General features: G+C 37.2%; 1 protein-coding gene across 3 annotated transcripts; it reads right to left on the reverse strand.

Moving 5' to 3' along the window:
• Positions 1–336: 336 nt before the first annotated feature.
• On the reverse strand, positions 337–4,608 carry LOC122596448. 3 transcript variants are annotated; one of them, XR_006323326.1, is made up of 4 exons: positions 4,502–4,605; positions 3,654–3,757; positions 1,421–1,544; positions 337–1,159 (listed from the first exon to the last, which is right to left on the reverse strand). XR_006323326.1 is itself a non-coding variant. In XM_043769027.1 (4 exons), the coding sequence occupies exons 1-4, from the start codon at positions 4,531–4,533 to the stop codon at positions 1,040–1,042; spliced, it is 366 nt and encodes a 121-aa protein (XP_043624962.1). In that variant the 5' UTR covers positions 4,534–4,608; the 3' UTR covers positions 337–1,039. The 3 variants fall into 3 exon arrangements, 2 of the variants coding, with proteins under 2 accessions (XP_043624962.1, XP_043624961.1); XM_043769027.1 differs by having other exon boundaries at positions 4,516–4,608; XM_043769026.1 differs by lacking the exon at positions 4,502–4,605 and adding an exon at positions 4,016–4,185.
• Positions 4,609–15,806: the final 11,198 nt, after the last annotated feature.

Below are 15,806 nucleotides of genomic sequence, written 5' to 3' on the forward strand. Positions count from 1 at the left end.
TTCTGTAATACTTTCTGTATATACTTTGATAAATTTCATTTGGGCTTTAGCTTCCTGCTCACCCTTGTAATATAATCTCGTTTGTTGCTGCTCAAAAAAAAAGTTGCGTTAATTTGCCATTGTGTTTCATCAATTCTGCTGATGAACTGAAGGGGTTGTGTACTGCTGAAGGTTAGTCGCCTAATGTTTCTCTGCACGCGTATTTTGTTATGCCATTGATATTGCTAACGGGATATCAATTCTGTGTTTCCTGGTGTGGTCTCAGCATACTGATATCCTTCCCACCTTTGGTTTGAGAGGTGAAAATTATCCGGCCAGTATAATAGTATACACAAATTGATATAATTGATACACTAGTTTTGGAGTAGTCATTCGCTGTCTGGTACAATAATACTCACAACATTACTACATACAACTTCAGATATACAAACGAACAACTTGCATGAAGTTTAATAGTATCACTATCTCAAAAGTTCCATGAAAAATTATACATCACATCTCTCTCATCTCAAAACCACTTGTCACCTTCAGAGACAAAATGGAACGAAGGCTGATGTCTTGGAATTTTGCATGGTGTACTTCACAAGGCTTGGCATGCCACATTACCTCATGTCCTCGGGACGAGAGGCATAAGGATGGCCTGATGGTTCTCATGAACCCAATGCTACTCTCTATAACTTCTCTCTGATTGGTTAATAATTATGCACCTGTTTGTGGCCACCAAATTTGAACAATCTCAAGAATATAAGTGGCCAAAGTAGAGTAGAAGCAGTTGAAATAAGCAAACTATATAATCAGGGGGTGATTAGGACAATAGCTCATATAGAAAGGCTAACACTCCATCAGCTATTTAAATGACTGCCTTATCATCATATTACAATTTACAAATGGTACAACAATTAAGATGGAGCAGTTCATGAGAACCCTCGTAACTAACCAGATATATGTCTCTAAATATCAGAAGATGGTTATAGAAAATAAAAATGAAAACGCACACCGCATAACAATAAGATGTCATCACCAGTGTAGGGAATTTTGTTCAAAGTGATGCATGAAGTTTTTGTGGCATCTCAGAAAGAATAGTGACAAGTGAGGACATGTAACACAAGGCTGTGTTCAATAACTCATAGGAACACCCTGGTCTTGCTATATTCTTCACCTGCAAATGACAACCATCATTAGTTTTCTTCGTTATATATTCTAGGATTTAGTTATATTGTTAGTTTACATCATTGAACTGCCCAACATATATGGTTTTATAATTTATATTGAGGGAATTTGCATATAATAAGGGAAGTTATATGTTTGCTAAAAATTTGAAGAAAAATTCAGTAAAACAATAGGAAGATTTTTATATAATAATTACTAAAATGTGAGGGACATGTGAAAAATATTAAAACTAAGGGTGGTCAATGTTTACCATATCAAGTCTATCATTGAGCTCTCTTATCTTCTCCATGTACTCCTGCCTTGTTAAACTCAAAAATTCCTTCTGATGGTTGATGCCAACTGGTGATATGTTCTTATTTTCTGTATTTGATATGCTGTTTTCAAAAATAACTTCCAGTGTTAAAAGGAAGCCAAACATAAATCACTGGTAAAAACATAAAAGATAAAGTGAAATCAGAATCAAACAATGTATGCCATATGTATTGGCTTCATACAAATGAAACAAGAAACTATAGATGTAAACTGAAAAGTGTAAGAAATCCTTGGACAGCCAGCTTATAGGCAAGTAGAAGTCTCTAGATGGGAAGAATATGCACGTTTAAGTTTGGGATAGATTGTCACATAATGGTTGTAACTTTAGAGAAGGTATCAAAGTAATTGGAGTGTGGAAGGCTGAAGGATCTAGGACTTTCTCCCATCGTTCAGATGACATCAAAACACTGTTTTAGCATAACAAAAAACAACGCAAATTATGGAGGGGGAATATTCTAACATAACATCCATAACTGACCATGGGTCAAAACAGGATCTTATATAATCTCTTGCTAGTTGGGAGCTATATAACTTCCAATCCTTAGTTTTGTCTTTTCAAGTAGATAGATATATGACATCCACAATCTTCTACTTTCACATACACAGAGTACAATAGTTGCACCACAAGGAAATCCCGCTTGGTGCCAAATCGTTAACGATTGGCTGGATTGATGATATGAGATTCTCCTATATGGTGTATATTCGATTATTGAATTTAATCTGACATCTGGCCATTAGAAAGGTAAACCATCTATCCTAAATTAAAGGTCCGATCTCCACTATACAAAATGCATAAGGTATCAGGAATGTGTAATCGAATACTGCAGTTCATAAGTGCCTATGAACTCTCATACCTGTTTTTTGCAGATGCATTAAAGTATGTAAAACAGAGATGTTTATGTAGGAAAAAATTATGCACTAAATATCATTATGTGCTTGTATGCATACCCATAAAAAAGAAAAAGAAGGGAGAGTTGAAATTATTTGAAAGCCCGCATCAGCTATGTCAATCACTCTGATTTATCCGACATGACCACTTACAAAAATTGTAAAGGATGACTTATGAAAATAAAGATGTACCCCCTCCCCTTTCTTACTCCATTTCTGCCCTTATGTATATGCATGCTCTGTTGTGAAACAGTTTAGCAACACATAAAGAACCCAACAGATGATAACATCACCCATTATCTATACCATAACATTCCAATCACGTTGTTTCTGGTAAAAAGGCAATAGAATTAAAAAATGCTGATTTTTGGTCAATATAATTTTTTATGGACACTAACCCATGACATTTCGTTTTGTTAGTTCCTCAATATTCTTTTAGGGAAATGCATTAACCAATCACAATTAAAAAAAGTACAACAATACTCAATCCCCTCAAAGGCGGGGTATGGGAGAGGTGGGAGGTAAATAATCATACCTCTACCCAAGGGTATAGAGACTCCTTCTAGAACAATAAAAAAGAATATAAGTAACAAAATTCCAAAGATAAAAGAAATAAGTAGATGATGTAATTGTAGAAGAAATGAAGGATATCAAGCCTCACAGATATAATGTTTTATCCTTTCAAGCAGAAGTTTTTAGATAGGTGGCGAAACCCCGACCTAGGTCTTTTAGATCCCACTGACCCTTAAAGACCAGCCCCAGTCAACGAGCACATGTCTTTGAGTACCACATTATAGAGTTAGAACAGATTTGAACCCGAGATCAATTTCTAACAAAGTCCTCCATAGTGGCCCCACAAAGCATTTGCAGTGGGGGGATAATAAACATTGTAACATCTTGTTTCAAAAACTGACACCTGCTGTTCAATTATAGACTATTATACATTACTAAGCGGCTTAGCATACAGGTATTAGCATGCCGGCATGCAAGTAGACCATAATCGGCAATTCGGCATAATCATTTATATATGCTATAGCTGGAGCCATGGCTGGAGCCTGTAGTTGAAGTGAAAGGTTGGGGCTTTCTTTGATATTGTACTTTAAGTAGCTCTTATTTTAGGGAATATGGCTTTTTTTCTAAAACCTACATTCATTCAAGGATCTTATTTTTAGCAGAAGCCTTTTTAACTAAGTCAGAAACATTAATCTCAAAACTGCTCCTAAAACAAAACCTAAATATAATGTTTTAAAAGAAGGATAAGCTATTAAAGACGCATTACAAACCTGGCTAGTGGATGATTATTCATAAGGCAAGGATCTAAGACATCACTTGATGTTGATGACACACCAGACAGTAACTTCTTATCTCGCCAACTAACATCAACAGCCTGTGCAGCATATAAAAGAAAACATTTTACGACCAAATTAACATTGACACAGTCCAACACACAACCTAGTTCTTTGAAACTACACGCAAAAAAAACAAAAAAAACACTTCTTGCAAGTGCTAAGTACTTTAAAGCTTATGACGAGTAGTTGTTGTTCGTATCATACTTCTAACCTTGTTTTGTATGTATAAAACCATATAACTACATGCAACTGAATGTATCTAACGAATTGTAAAATGTAAACAGGCAACATCATACCACCACGGTTGACACACTGGCTAATATAGCTGCCACATCAACAAAAAACATTTTACAAACATTATAAGATTATCGGTTTCTGGATGCTTACATGATGATAGGTGGCTAAGTAATACATAGGTACATACAATAAAAAACACGATAAGCTGTATACATTTCTATGTTTCACCGAACCATTTCTAGATTCTACAAAACTTAATCCTACATCAAAATAATAATTATCAAAGTTGTGTGTCAATATCAAGGTTATAAATAAGTCATATCAAGAATTAATCATGGAAAACTAATTGATATACACAACATATGAGATAAAAAGGAGACATAATAGTGACAAGATTCTTTTGGGAATTTTAACAAACAGTTGGTGGGTGTGTCTAAAACTAAGATTAAATAAACAAACCACTCATCACATAAATGTTGTGCAAAGTAATAAAATTTAGGAATAATTATTATGTTATAATGAGATAGTAAATACAGAATATTTACAGGAGGGATGATACCGGGGTTTCCATCGCCATAGGGATGAAGCTAATGTTACAAGTCAAAATTTTGTTTTGTTTTTCTATGTATATACTACGAGACAAGTAACCGCGTGTTGGGGATGGTGGGAGTGATTGATAGCCAAATTGGATTTAAAAATTCTGTCAAAATATATTGAATAACATAAAAACACCCTATAATTTTTATAATTTATTGATATATGGTTTTTGAGATAAAAGATTTTGAATGAATTTGAGGAATAAATGATTTATAGAGAAGTAAGAAAAAAAATGATTAGTTGATATTTGAGGAGAGAGAAAAGGTAATATAATTATTTTAGGTAAATATTGAAAAGATAAGGAGACATTTTGGAAAAGTAAATGTTAGAAGCTTAAAATTTAGACAGAAAAAATTTGTTATATAATATAAAAAATAAATATAGAAAAGCCCAGAGAAAATTTGTTTTATAATATAAAAAATAAATATAGAAAAGCCCCTTTGTACATCTCTGTTTGTTTCTATTAGAGGTGTTCATGGACCGGTTTGGTCCGGTGTTTTACTAAATCTCAAACCAAACTGACAATTACGGTTTTAACGTCTATCAAACCAAACCAAACCAAGTATATTGTCTGACCAAACCAGACCAAACCATGTAAGTCGGTCCGGTTTGGACGGTTTGACGGTTTTTCAAGTTTATTTTTTTCTTTCTTTTATTCTCATATAATTCTATATACAATTGTCAAGATTTGTGTTAAGATCCATAACAAACACTTAAAATTAGAAGTGTACATATTAAAAGAATTATTAGCGGATCAAACTATTTGTTTTAATGTATTCGAACTTTATGTTAAAACTTTATCCATATGTTAATAGCAGGTATAACAAGATTGAAAAAGTTTTTGTTTATATTAGAAATGTATAATTAATTATATATTTAAAATATAAGTTTGTTTTTATAATGAAATTCTAAGGAATTTGGAGCATAAAAGCGTTTATTTTCGTAAAATGTTTAAACTTTATAACTTTAGATAAAGTAATTTTCTTCTCGAGTTATGAAAGTATAAAGTTTGGTCTGGTCCGGTTTTATGCGGTTTTTTCTTTGCTTAAACTGTAACCGAACCAAATAACCCGGTTTTTCAAAACTTAAATAACCAAACCAAATAGTACGGTTTGGTCCGGATTAAGCGGTTTGACGGTTCGATGAACACCCCTAGTTTCTATGCTCATATATTCCTTTATTCCTGTCATTCCGGTACAAAAATTTCACACCAAAAAAACTTTATTTTTGTAGAGGTGATCTTTGTATCAATTTTTTGATACATATACGTACATAACGCACATCTTGTACAACAGATTTTAGTCTTTTACACGTCACTAATGCAACAAGTATCAAGGAGCTTCAAAAGTACAAGTGTTTAACGTTATGTGTTGTTCGTTTGTTTGCAAAATATGAGTGAATGAGTGATAATATGAGTTTGTTTATAATTTGTTTGTTCTAATTGCACGACATCAGTTATCTTTTTATTTAAACATATATAGAATTGTTCGTGTTTTTTTCAATGTTTATGTACTACTTACAAAAGTTGAAAAAAAAAGTAAGAATTTATTTACATAACATAATATAAGGCATTGTTGGTCAAATTTTTTTTCCTGAACATTCAGTCGGTATACGATATCAGGGAAACCTCACCGTATAATGGTGAAGCCTTGCACGTACTTTAGACAAAGAGATGTTGACCATGACCCGTTATAAGTATTTAGAGAAAAAAAACCCCAAGGTTTTGCCATCCCTAAGGATCGAACTCAAGACCTTGGGTAAAACCGGGAGCGTCTCTGACCAGTTGGACTGACCTTCATTGGCGCTGTTGGTCAATTAACAGGAGAAAATTAAACAATACAAAATAAGTATTAATAAAAAGAGGGCAAATTCGGTACACAAAATTACGTTGATTTCATTTAATACTACAACTCAATACATGGAAATTATGAATAATTAATTAAAATTAGACAATACCCCATGCATCCAATAGCAAATCCCTTAAATAAATCAAAATTAACAAATGTAATGGATAAATTAGTGATGTGCTAAATCGAGTTCAAAAATTTATAAACTAGTAATACCTAGAAACTCACTACTACACATTACCGGGCAGTGGATCCGTTCGTATGCAATATAGTTAAGAGGTAAGTCCGTGTTCATTCTCGGGGATTGATTTGAACTAGTTGTTTGGTAAAATGGTTTGGAAAATAGAGTGTTGCTTCAAGTCTCACTTTGACAAATAAATTAAAATAAATTTAAAAGACAAAACACATAAAAGTAAAGAAAAATTTAAGACAATATTAATAAGGATCATCCACCTTGAATTCACTAGATTTCAAACATGATTGCATTCAATTAAGACCAAATTCATTTGAGTTGAAAAGATAATCGTTAAAGGATTAAGGTGCTCACGTGGTACCACCAACCGTGAGCAAATTACCCGATCACCTAAGTTGCTAGTTGAATTACCACCAATGCCTAGACAACCTTACCAACAATTAGTTTGTTTGACTATCGAATTAACAATTGTACCTATGTGAAATAACGTGGTACCACCAACCGTTATAAAACACGTTGACAAAATGACTCCTTTTATTAAAATGATATTCACTATCATACCATGAACTAGTGATAATTGCTCATAGACAAACAACCATTTGAAAATCACATATGCATCCAACTAGTACCACTAACGAAAAACACACATGCCACCAATATCATAATAATGTATTAAAAGGAATTAAATCATCAAGATCTCGGCACAACGACAACTGAAAACAACTCTTGAATTAAAACATATAGCAATCACATTATTCGTCTAGTTTCATCAAGGTGGATGATTGAATGTTTAGCCACACATGATTAATTGAAAATAACAATCAAAATAAAGGAAGAAAATGATGTACCAATCGTTCTTGAAAAGTAAAATTGCAAGACAATAATTTAGATACGATCTAAGTGGTGCCCGTGAATCTTCAATGAATCGGAGGATGAAAGTCAAGCCTTTGATCCTCGAAATAATCCCTTGTAGAGCAGCTCTTAGAAAGACTTTTGATAAACTTTGGAATTAGGTTTTATTTTTTATTTATACCTCCTCAAAGCTGATGCCAAAAATCGGCCAAAACCCTTCAGGTCCGTCTTCCCACTGCGGCGCAGTGGGCGAGTGATGCCCCCACTGCGGCGCAGTCTTAATTCACTGATCTGGGACTCGTTTTCAACATGTATGACTGCGGCGCAGTGGGCTTTGGTCACCTCCACTGCGGCGCAGTCCAGATCTTCTGACCGAATGTTCTTTATTCCACTAGCTGACTCCGGCGCAGTGGGCTGGTGATGTTCCCACTGCGGCGCAGTCCAATTCTTCTGATTCGCGACCACCCCCTTTCAACTTGTAAACTTTCCAAAATCTTCTATCTTCTCAACTTAATCAACTCTTTCGATCTCATGAATCAATAACTTGACCAAAAATCATCTAAAAATGTGCCAAATGAACATGTAACCTGTTTAGAGCCTGAAAACATTAACAAACACCATAAACGTGCCAAATGCACATAAAATCAACTTAAAACACTTAATAAAATGGCCAATAACGATGTGGGCGATAGGTATAAATTGGTCACATCAAATCCCCCCACACTTGAGCATTGCTTGTCCTCAAGCAAATCTGAAATTTAAGAAAAAGCATTCCTTGGCAATAAAGCTATAGAAACAAGTGACGAGTATCAAAAAGAAGCCACACCAAACATGTTAATGACAAAAAGTTGGGTGAAGCAGTTTTAATCTTAAATGAAATCCCGAAATGTTTGACAATACCTGAACATTCCGCAAGCCACGATAACACAACTAAGCACAAGTGAAACAAATGAGCCTATCACTATCATTCTACTCCAACGGACTTACTTTCGGGGTTGAATATATATGAAGAATCACTCATAACTCGGTTGTGATGTATACTATCTTACCATAGGCTTGAACTAGGATCATAGCTCCATCGACGTGGCGCAAGCACCAAGTACATCATCAAAATAGGCATAAAGGACGGTTGTATAGTTAGGCTAAGGCTATGTATATATGGATATGTACAATGGAATATGGGAAATTTGGGTTAGTGATGAAAGGGAATAATCAAAAATATAAGGTATATATGAAAAGTGTACAAAATAGTCTAATCAAATCCCATACCATTGATTGTCAACAAACCACCAACCCATAAGATGTCTTCCCGCGAACACACCTCCAAAGTCACCAAGCAAAACCCTACACCATTGTGGTGTATCAACTTCAAACAACTTATAATCAACCAAGTCTTCCATTATTAATGATATAACAAAACTGCTAGACATATAAAAATGAGAAATACCCAGTAGTAGCCCAAGTTTTTTTTTTTATTTGAACCACTTTTACTCTACTAGTAGGTACCCTTTTACAATGATGAACACGTCTATCTCAATTTACTTTCTTTATTTAGACAATCTAAGATAATCCTCAATAACTTGACCAATTGACGTATTCCCATAGACAATCCACTGAAGCTCTCCCAAACCATCCAAATAAACCAATGACAATCAATGGCCCCCCAGATTAGACTATCGGTATAGTAAGGTATAATTAGGTAAAGTTTACATATATGAGTGGATTTATACAAAGGTAAAGGCTAAGTTAAAGGGATGTATAAGTGTATAATTGCACTAAGGTATACAAAGAAAGGAAGAATGTATGTATATACAAGTGTATGTATAAGGGTATGTATAGTAGAGGTATGAATTTACAAAAGAAAAGTGAAAAGAAAGAAGGAAAAGTATAGGTCAAACCTAAATGCCAATTCGTCATCCGATGTACTCGTCACGATCACCAGGCCAAGTTCTAGAATCAACACATCACCGGCACACTCTTAACGAGAGAAGAACCCGAAAATGGAATAGATATACCTCAAACACGCACATCCTAGTACAGGGCATCGAAATGGAAAACCAAATGGAAACCCGTACTTCCGAATAAATCCAAGAGCCTAAGAGAGGGACGTATTTACTAGGCAATCAACCCAAAACCGTCACCTGACACAACTATATATGAAATGATGAAATCCCACAATTGGGTGTTTTGGATATATTTGAGTATGCAAGTAATGTTATCAATCTCGAAGGACTAGCCAAATAACTGTTCAAAACACATTTCGCCGGTTAAAATTTTTGCCAAGGAAAAATTTTGTAGTAAAATTGCTTATTAAGTTATCATACCTTAAGTGACAAAAGCAATTTACCACAATGACAAGTTCAACTCAAGTTTAAAATTATATCAACTTCCATCATCCCACCAAATTGAAAACACCAATTTCAAACATGCACATCACAGTGAAGAGCTCGAAATGGAAACTCCTACCCTCAGATAAAATCCAAAGGCCTATGAGAGGGACACATCAACAAAACCGGTAGAAATCTCAATGGCAAAACAACAAAAGAGATAAACTCGGTAGCTTAAACTTATTTGCCACCCCCCACACTTAAGATGGACAATGCCCTCAATGTCCATATTCGGTCAAATAAAGGGAAATAGGGGTAAGCAACATAGATAGAAAAATAAGAGCACATACCGGAATAAGGACACATTCCGTTTTGAAACAAATTAGTCGACCCCGCGTCACAAATGGCGCTTCCTAAAAAGGAAGAACACTTTGCTTGGCGGGAGAAACAACTTGTACCAAAACAGAATGTGCGAGAGTTGTGTGCATCAAAGATAGCAATGAAAAATATTTCGTTGAACTTACTGCCAGCATATGCACACCATCACATAATCACAATTTGATGCCACGGAATAAAGATGAAAAGAGAATCCAACGGGTTTTCCCCCCACACTTGTGTTGCACAATATGTGTAGCCATCAAATAGATAAAACCTGTTTCAATTGCAACTACAAACAAAACCAAATTCCCAAGCACATCAAAGTATCTAATGTTTTCATGCAGAAAATAAGAAAACAAAAAGAAAGAAAATAAAAGAGAGTACAATGTTCCATCACCCCGTAGGATGGATACCAAACAGAAATAAACAAATACAGTCATCCAAATCATGAATCATAATCAATCACCATGTGATTCCATCCCACGGGAACGGGTGGGAATCATCATCATCTACTGAGGCTGTCCATGATAACCATATGGAAGACTGGGTGGACCAAAAAGGTCAGTAACCCAGCCCCGCTCCTCCTCCTGTCCTGAACCAGAGCCTCCATAATCTCCACCTGCAGGTCCACCTGCATAAACGGAACTAGAACCTGCAACAAAACCAGCATCAAAAGAAGATGAACCACCTGCATCATGTCTACCCTGAAAAGTGCCAAACTGCACTGGCCCACGCGGAGATACTCCCAAGTCATGGGGCCATGGTGACATGTTCCCCGGGGCAGTCATAGGAAAGAAGGACTGACCACCCTGGTGATAAGTGGGAACATGAATAGGTGGTGGTCTGAACTCAGGAATCGGATAGGGTCTAACAAACTCCCGACCCTGATGCTGTGCGGCCCACATCGGCTGATAGTAATCCAATGTGTAGTTCGTGTAAGCCTACTGCGAACCAATCCAAGTTAGGTCCTGATCCATCCTTCGCTGGTAGTCATTAAAAGCCCGTTGGCTAGCCTGCTGATCATCATATATATTATGCACAGTCTGTCGCAAAAGTGTAAGATCAAAGTTACCCGGGACAGATATGCTACGACTACGCAACCTAGGTGCCTCCTGTGGAACATCACCCATCTCTACATCAGCTGGCTCTAAATCTGGAGGTGGCGCTCCAACAACACTGGTATCATCCATCAATCTAGCAGGCTGGCTCCCCGACCCCTTCTTCACAATCTTTGCCTTAATCAACTCTTTAACATGGTAATCCTCCTGATTAACTTGTGGAGACAAATGGGTCTGGCAATCTTCAGAATCAAATACACCCATCCTTTTGTAAATCCGGGTGATGAAATGCCCCAAAACCAACTCTGAGTCAGCATGATTACACATCCTATCAAGTACAACCATCGGGGCCAATGCAAACTTCCTAGGAGCCCCCTCAGAGAACAGCTTAATCAACCATATATCTAGCTAGTACGCTTTGTCCCAATGTGTGAACCTCTGAACCAAGAACGCAACTATCATCCTATGCAACAACCTCAACTTAACACTCCGAATCTTTGACATACTAACTGACCCACCAGTAGGCCAAGCCTCACCTCCAGAAATCCTCGTCCAATATTGCGAAATGGACTCACCATCACCCAAATCACCTTTGACGTAAAAACCCCGTCTCAACAGTTTCCTGAAATTCCAGTCATCTAACTCTTGCCTAGAATACATACCAGCATAATACCCAAATTCAGCTATAGACAGCTTCCTCTGCTATCCCCCACAGAAAAACAAAACACATCTTTCTTCAAAAATATCCTCGATCTTATTCAATTCCTTAGTCAATTTCAAAGTAGAATAAAACTCAAGGCATAACTCACGATAGACCGGTTCCCTGTTAAGAAAAATTTGTTGCCACATATCACTAGTAACCGTCCTATCACCAGCGCTCGCTTCTATACTAAACCACCTACCAATATCACCTTGAACCCCAAAATACCGAGCATCAGATTGAGCAAGATACCTGGGTGGGCAAACAACTTGCTTATGAAACGTGTAAAGCTTGTTCAAATAATTGTTCTTGTGGGGTTGCCTAACCCCATCAAACTCTAACCAAGCGTGCTTCTCATTCAGGTCTCCCGGCCAAAAATTAAGATTCGGCACCGCCGGTTCTCTCCTTGCTCCCTTAGGGGGGACATCGACAGTCCCGCTAGATTGTCCCTCCGCTTGCTTTCTTTTGTCAACGGACTGCAATCACAAACATTAAAGCAAACAAACATGTTAAATGTATAATGCAAAACTGAACTCTTAACTTCAACAACAACTGTAGGTCAGAAAATTCCCACTGCGGCGCAGTGGGACTGGGTTTTCCTCACTACGGTGCAGTGAGGCATGTAACTCGTGCAGGTCACAAGGGTGCCACTGCAACGTAGTGGGCAAGATGCACCACCACTGCGGCGTAGTGGTTTGAATATCTGGGCAAGTTTGTTTGGTGTTCTTCACGACATTAAGCAAAGAGGGTAAATTTAATCATTCAAACCAACAATAATTCAATAATTAGCTCCGAATAAACACCAAATAATCTAACAATAACACCCCCATGCTTGTTCATCACAAAACCCCATTTTTTACTAAACCCTAACTTCAATCTCAAACTCAAATCGGATGAACAAGTGGTAAATTCAGAAGATTGAACACCCCAATACCTTCTATTGCCCATAAACAATTAAACCCTTGAATTAATTCAAAATTAACAAACCCTAAAAATTAAAAATCAAAAATAAAGAAATTAAAAAGAAAATAATCAAGAAAACTTACATCTCTTCCCATGATGGTAGTATGGATGATATAATCTAAGAAGATGGAGCAAAAGTGGAAGCTTGAGTTGAATGTAGAGATGATTTTCGGAGCAAAGGAGGGTTTTTAAAAGATGATTTTCGGTTTTTTAAGCAAGAGAGAGAGATAGACATAAATTTTTGTGATGAAAAAGTAACCCCCCCCCTTTGACTAACTTATTACCCCCGCTCCCCTGGTTGACCAGTCAAACGGCCCACTGCGGCGCAGTGGGCTTCGGGTGCAGTGGGGCAAAGTGCACTCCGAGTATAGAGAATTGGGGCTGCGGCGCAGTGAACAAAATTCCTCCCGCAGTGGGGATTCACTGGTCACGACCCCCCATTTTTTCCTTAGAAAAATTTTGAATAACAAACTTAAAACAACTTACCTCAATCCGCTTCACACCAATTTTTTTTTTTTTTTGCACCTGCACTTTCTTGACAAAACAAAATCAAATCTAACTAATAAAAAGTAAACAAAATGCAATAAAATAACACGGGTTGCCTCCTGAGAAGCGGTTAAGTTATTAACGAGTCTTTAGCTAGACTCGACCAACTTTCAAGTTTCCAATTCAAAAATAGGGATCTCCTTGATTATCCCGTCAATTTGCTCCTCTTCCAAGTAAAGCTTAAGCCTATGACCATTGACAATGAATGACCTATCTCCGTTTCGCTTAAACAGCTCCACATAACCCGACGGATACACATGCTTAATCACAAAAGGTCCAATCCACCTAGAAGTTAGCTTAGGTTGTTTAATTTTAAACTTAGACAAAAACAACAAAACTTTAGCTCCAACCTTAAACTCCTTTCTACGGATCCTTTTGTCATGCCAAATTTTGGTCTTCTCCTTCTAAAGCCTAGAATTCTCATATGCACTCAACCTAAGCTCATCAAGCTCATGAAGTTGCAACATTCTAAGTTCACTAGCTTCCATCATATCCAATACGCCTAATGCTCTATCTCAATAGGAAGATGGCAAGTTTTGCCATAGAGCAACCGGTATGGCATGGTGCCAATCGGCGTCTTAAAAGCCGTCCTAAACGCCCACAAGGCGTCATCTAACTTCTTTGACCATACCTTGGAGTTATCTCCAACAGTTTTCTCTAAGATTCTTTTCAAAGCCCTATTGGTATTTTCCACTTGACCACTGATCTGTGGGTGATATGAGGTGGAAAAATGATGAACAACGCCATATCTCTTCATGACCTTGGCTAATTGATGATTTGCAAAGTGGGTTCCTCGGTCACTAATTAAAGCTCTAGGGCAACCAAATCGACAAAACAACTGTTTAAGGAAATCAATCACTACCCTCGCATCATTCGTGGGCAAAGCCTTGGCTTCGGCCCATTTAGACACGTAATCAACGGCGACAAGAATATGTTGAAACTTATTAGACTGTGGGAATGGTCCCATGAAGTCTATACCCCAAATATCAAAAACCTCACATACCTGAATGGTTTGTTGAGGCATCTCATCCGCTTAGTGATGTTTCCTTGTCTTTAACAAATGTCACAAGTCTCTACCAAAGTTTGAGCCTCCTTGAAAATTGTTGGCCAGTAGAAACCTACATCAAACACTTTCTTACCAGTAACTGAGGGACCGTAATGACCTCCAGTTGGACCATAGTGACAAGCATCAAGAATCTCCCTCGTCTCAGCTCCAGCTAAACATCTCCTCACCATACCATCTGCACAAACACGAAACAAGTATGGACTATCCCAAAAATAGTGCTTAGTATCCGATATGAGCTTCTTCTTTTGCTGGGACGTGAAATCATTTGGTATCTCACCTGCAACCAAATAATTAGCAATATCTGCAAACCAAGGAACTTCATCAGAGTTAGAAATAAACATTAAAGATTCATCGGGGAAGTGATCATTAATCTCCCCATCTCGAAGTTCCTCCCGGTTCGGGTCCTCTAATCGACTTAAATGATCAGCCGCCAAATTTTCAGCCCCTTTCTTATCCTTAATCTCAATATCAAACTCTTGTAACAACAAAATCCATCGGATGAGCTTGGGTTTAGAATCTTGCTTTGAGAACAAGTACTTAAGAGCTGATTGGTCGGTGAAAACAATGGTCTTACTCAACACCAAATAAGATCTAAACTTATTAAAGGCAAAGACCACGGCAAGCAACTCCTTCTCAGTAGTGGTGTAGTTTTGCAGAGCGGGGTTCAAGGTCTTACTAGCGAAGTCAATTGGCTTGAAATGCTTATCAACCCTTTGCCCAAGCACGGCTCCCACATCATAGTCACTTGCATCACACATCAATTCAAATGGCAAATCCCAATCCAGACCAACCATGATAGGAGAATTAGTCAACTTCTCCTTCAAAACCTGAAAAGCACTTAAACAAGCATCATCAAATACAAAAGGAACGTCCTTCTCCAACAAGTGGGTCATAGGACGAGTAATCTTAGAAAAATCCTTAATAAATCGGCGGTAAAAACCGACATGTCCGAGAAAACTCCTTACCCCTTTCACATTGGAAGGCGGAGGTAATTTGGCTATAACATCTATCTTAGCCCTATCAACTTCAATCCCGGCCTTAGACACTTTATGCCCTAAAACAATTCAAGACAAGGTGATAGCAGAACACTCAGCATTAAGATAAGTCGCTTTCACCTCATCCATCTTTCCTTTATCCGTCACAAGCTCCTTACTGAACTTGACTTAATTCGGTATCCCCTGAATTAAATCAACTAAAGAAACATTAATGTGAACATTCTTGATCATATTCACAAACTTGTCATACTGCTCCTTCAACTTTGCTTTCTTGAACCGCTGTGGAAATGGAATCTTTGGCTTATATGGCTTAACCTCGGGTTCCACA

This window comes from Erigeron canadensis, chromosome 4 (assembly GCF_010389155.1).
Source record: "Erigeron canadensis isolate Cc75 chromosome 4, C_canadensis_v1, whole genome shotgun sequence".
Classification (NCBI taxonomy): Eukaryota; Viridiplantae; Streptophyta; class Magnoliopsida; order Asterales; family Asteraceae; genus Erigeron; species Erigeron canadensis.

Excerpts from the sequence above, each read along its gene's own strand:
- LOC122596448 (XM_043769026.1), bottom strand. The coding sequence starts at position 4,066 with ATGTTTTTTGTTGATGTGGCAGCTATATTAGCCAGTGTGTCAACCGTG. Across the intron at positions 3,758-4,015 it reads CCAGTGTGTCAACCGTGGTG|GCTGTTGATGTTAGTTGGCG; the intron begins GTATGATGTTGC and ends TATGCTGCACAG. Across the intron at positions 1,545-3,653 it reads AATAATCATCCACTAGCCAG|CATATCAAATACAGAAAATA; the intron begins GTTTGTAATGCG and ends TTTTGAAAACAG.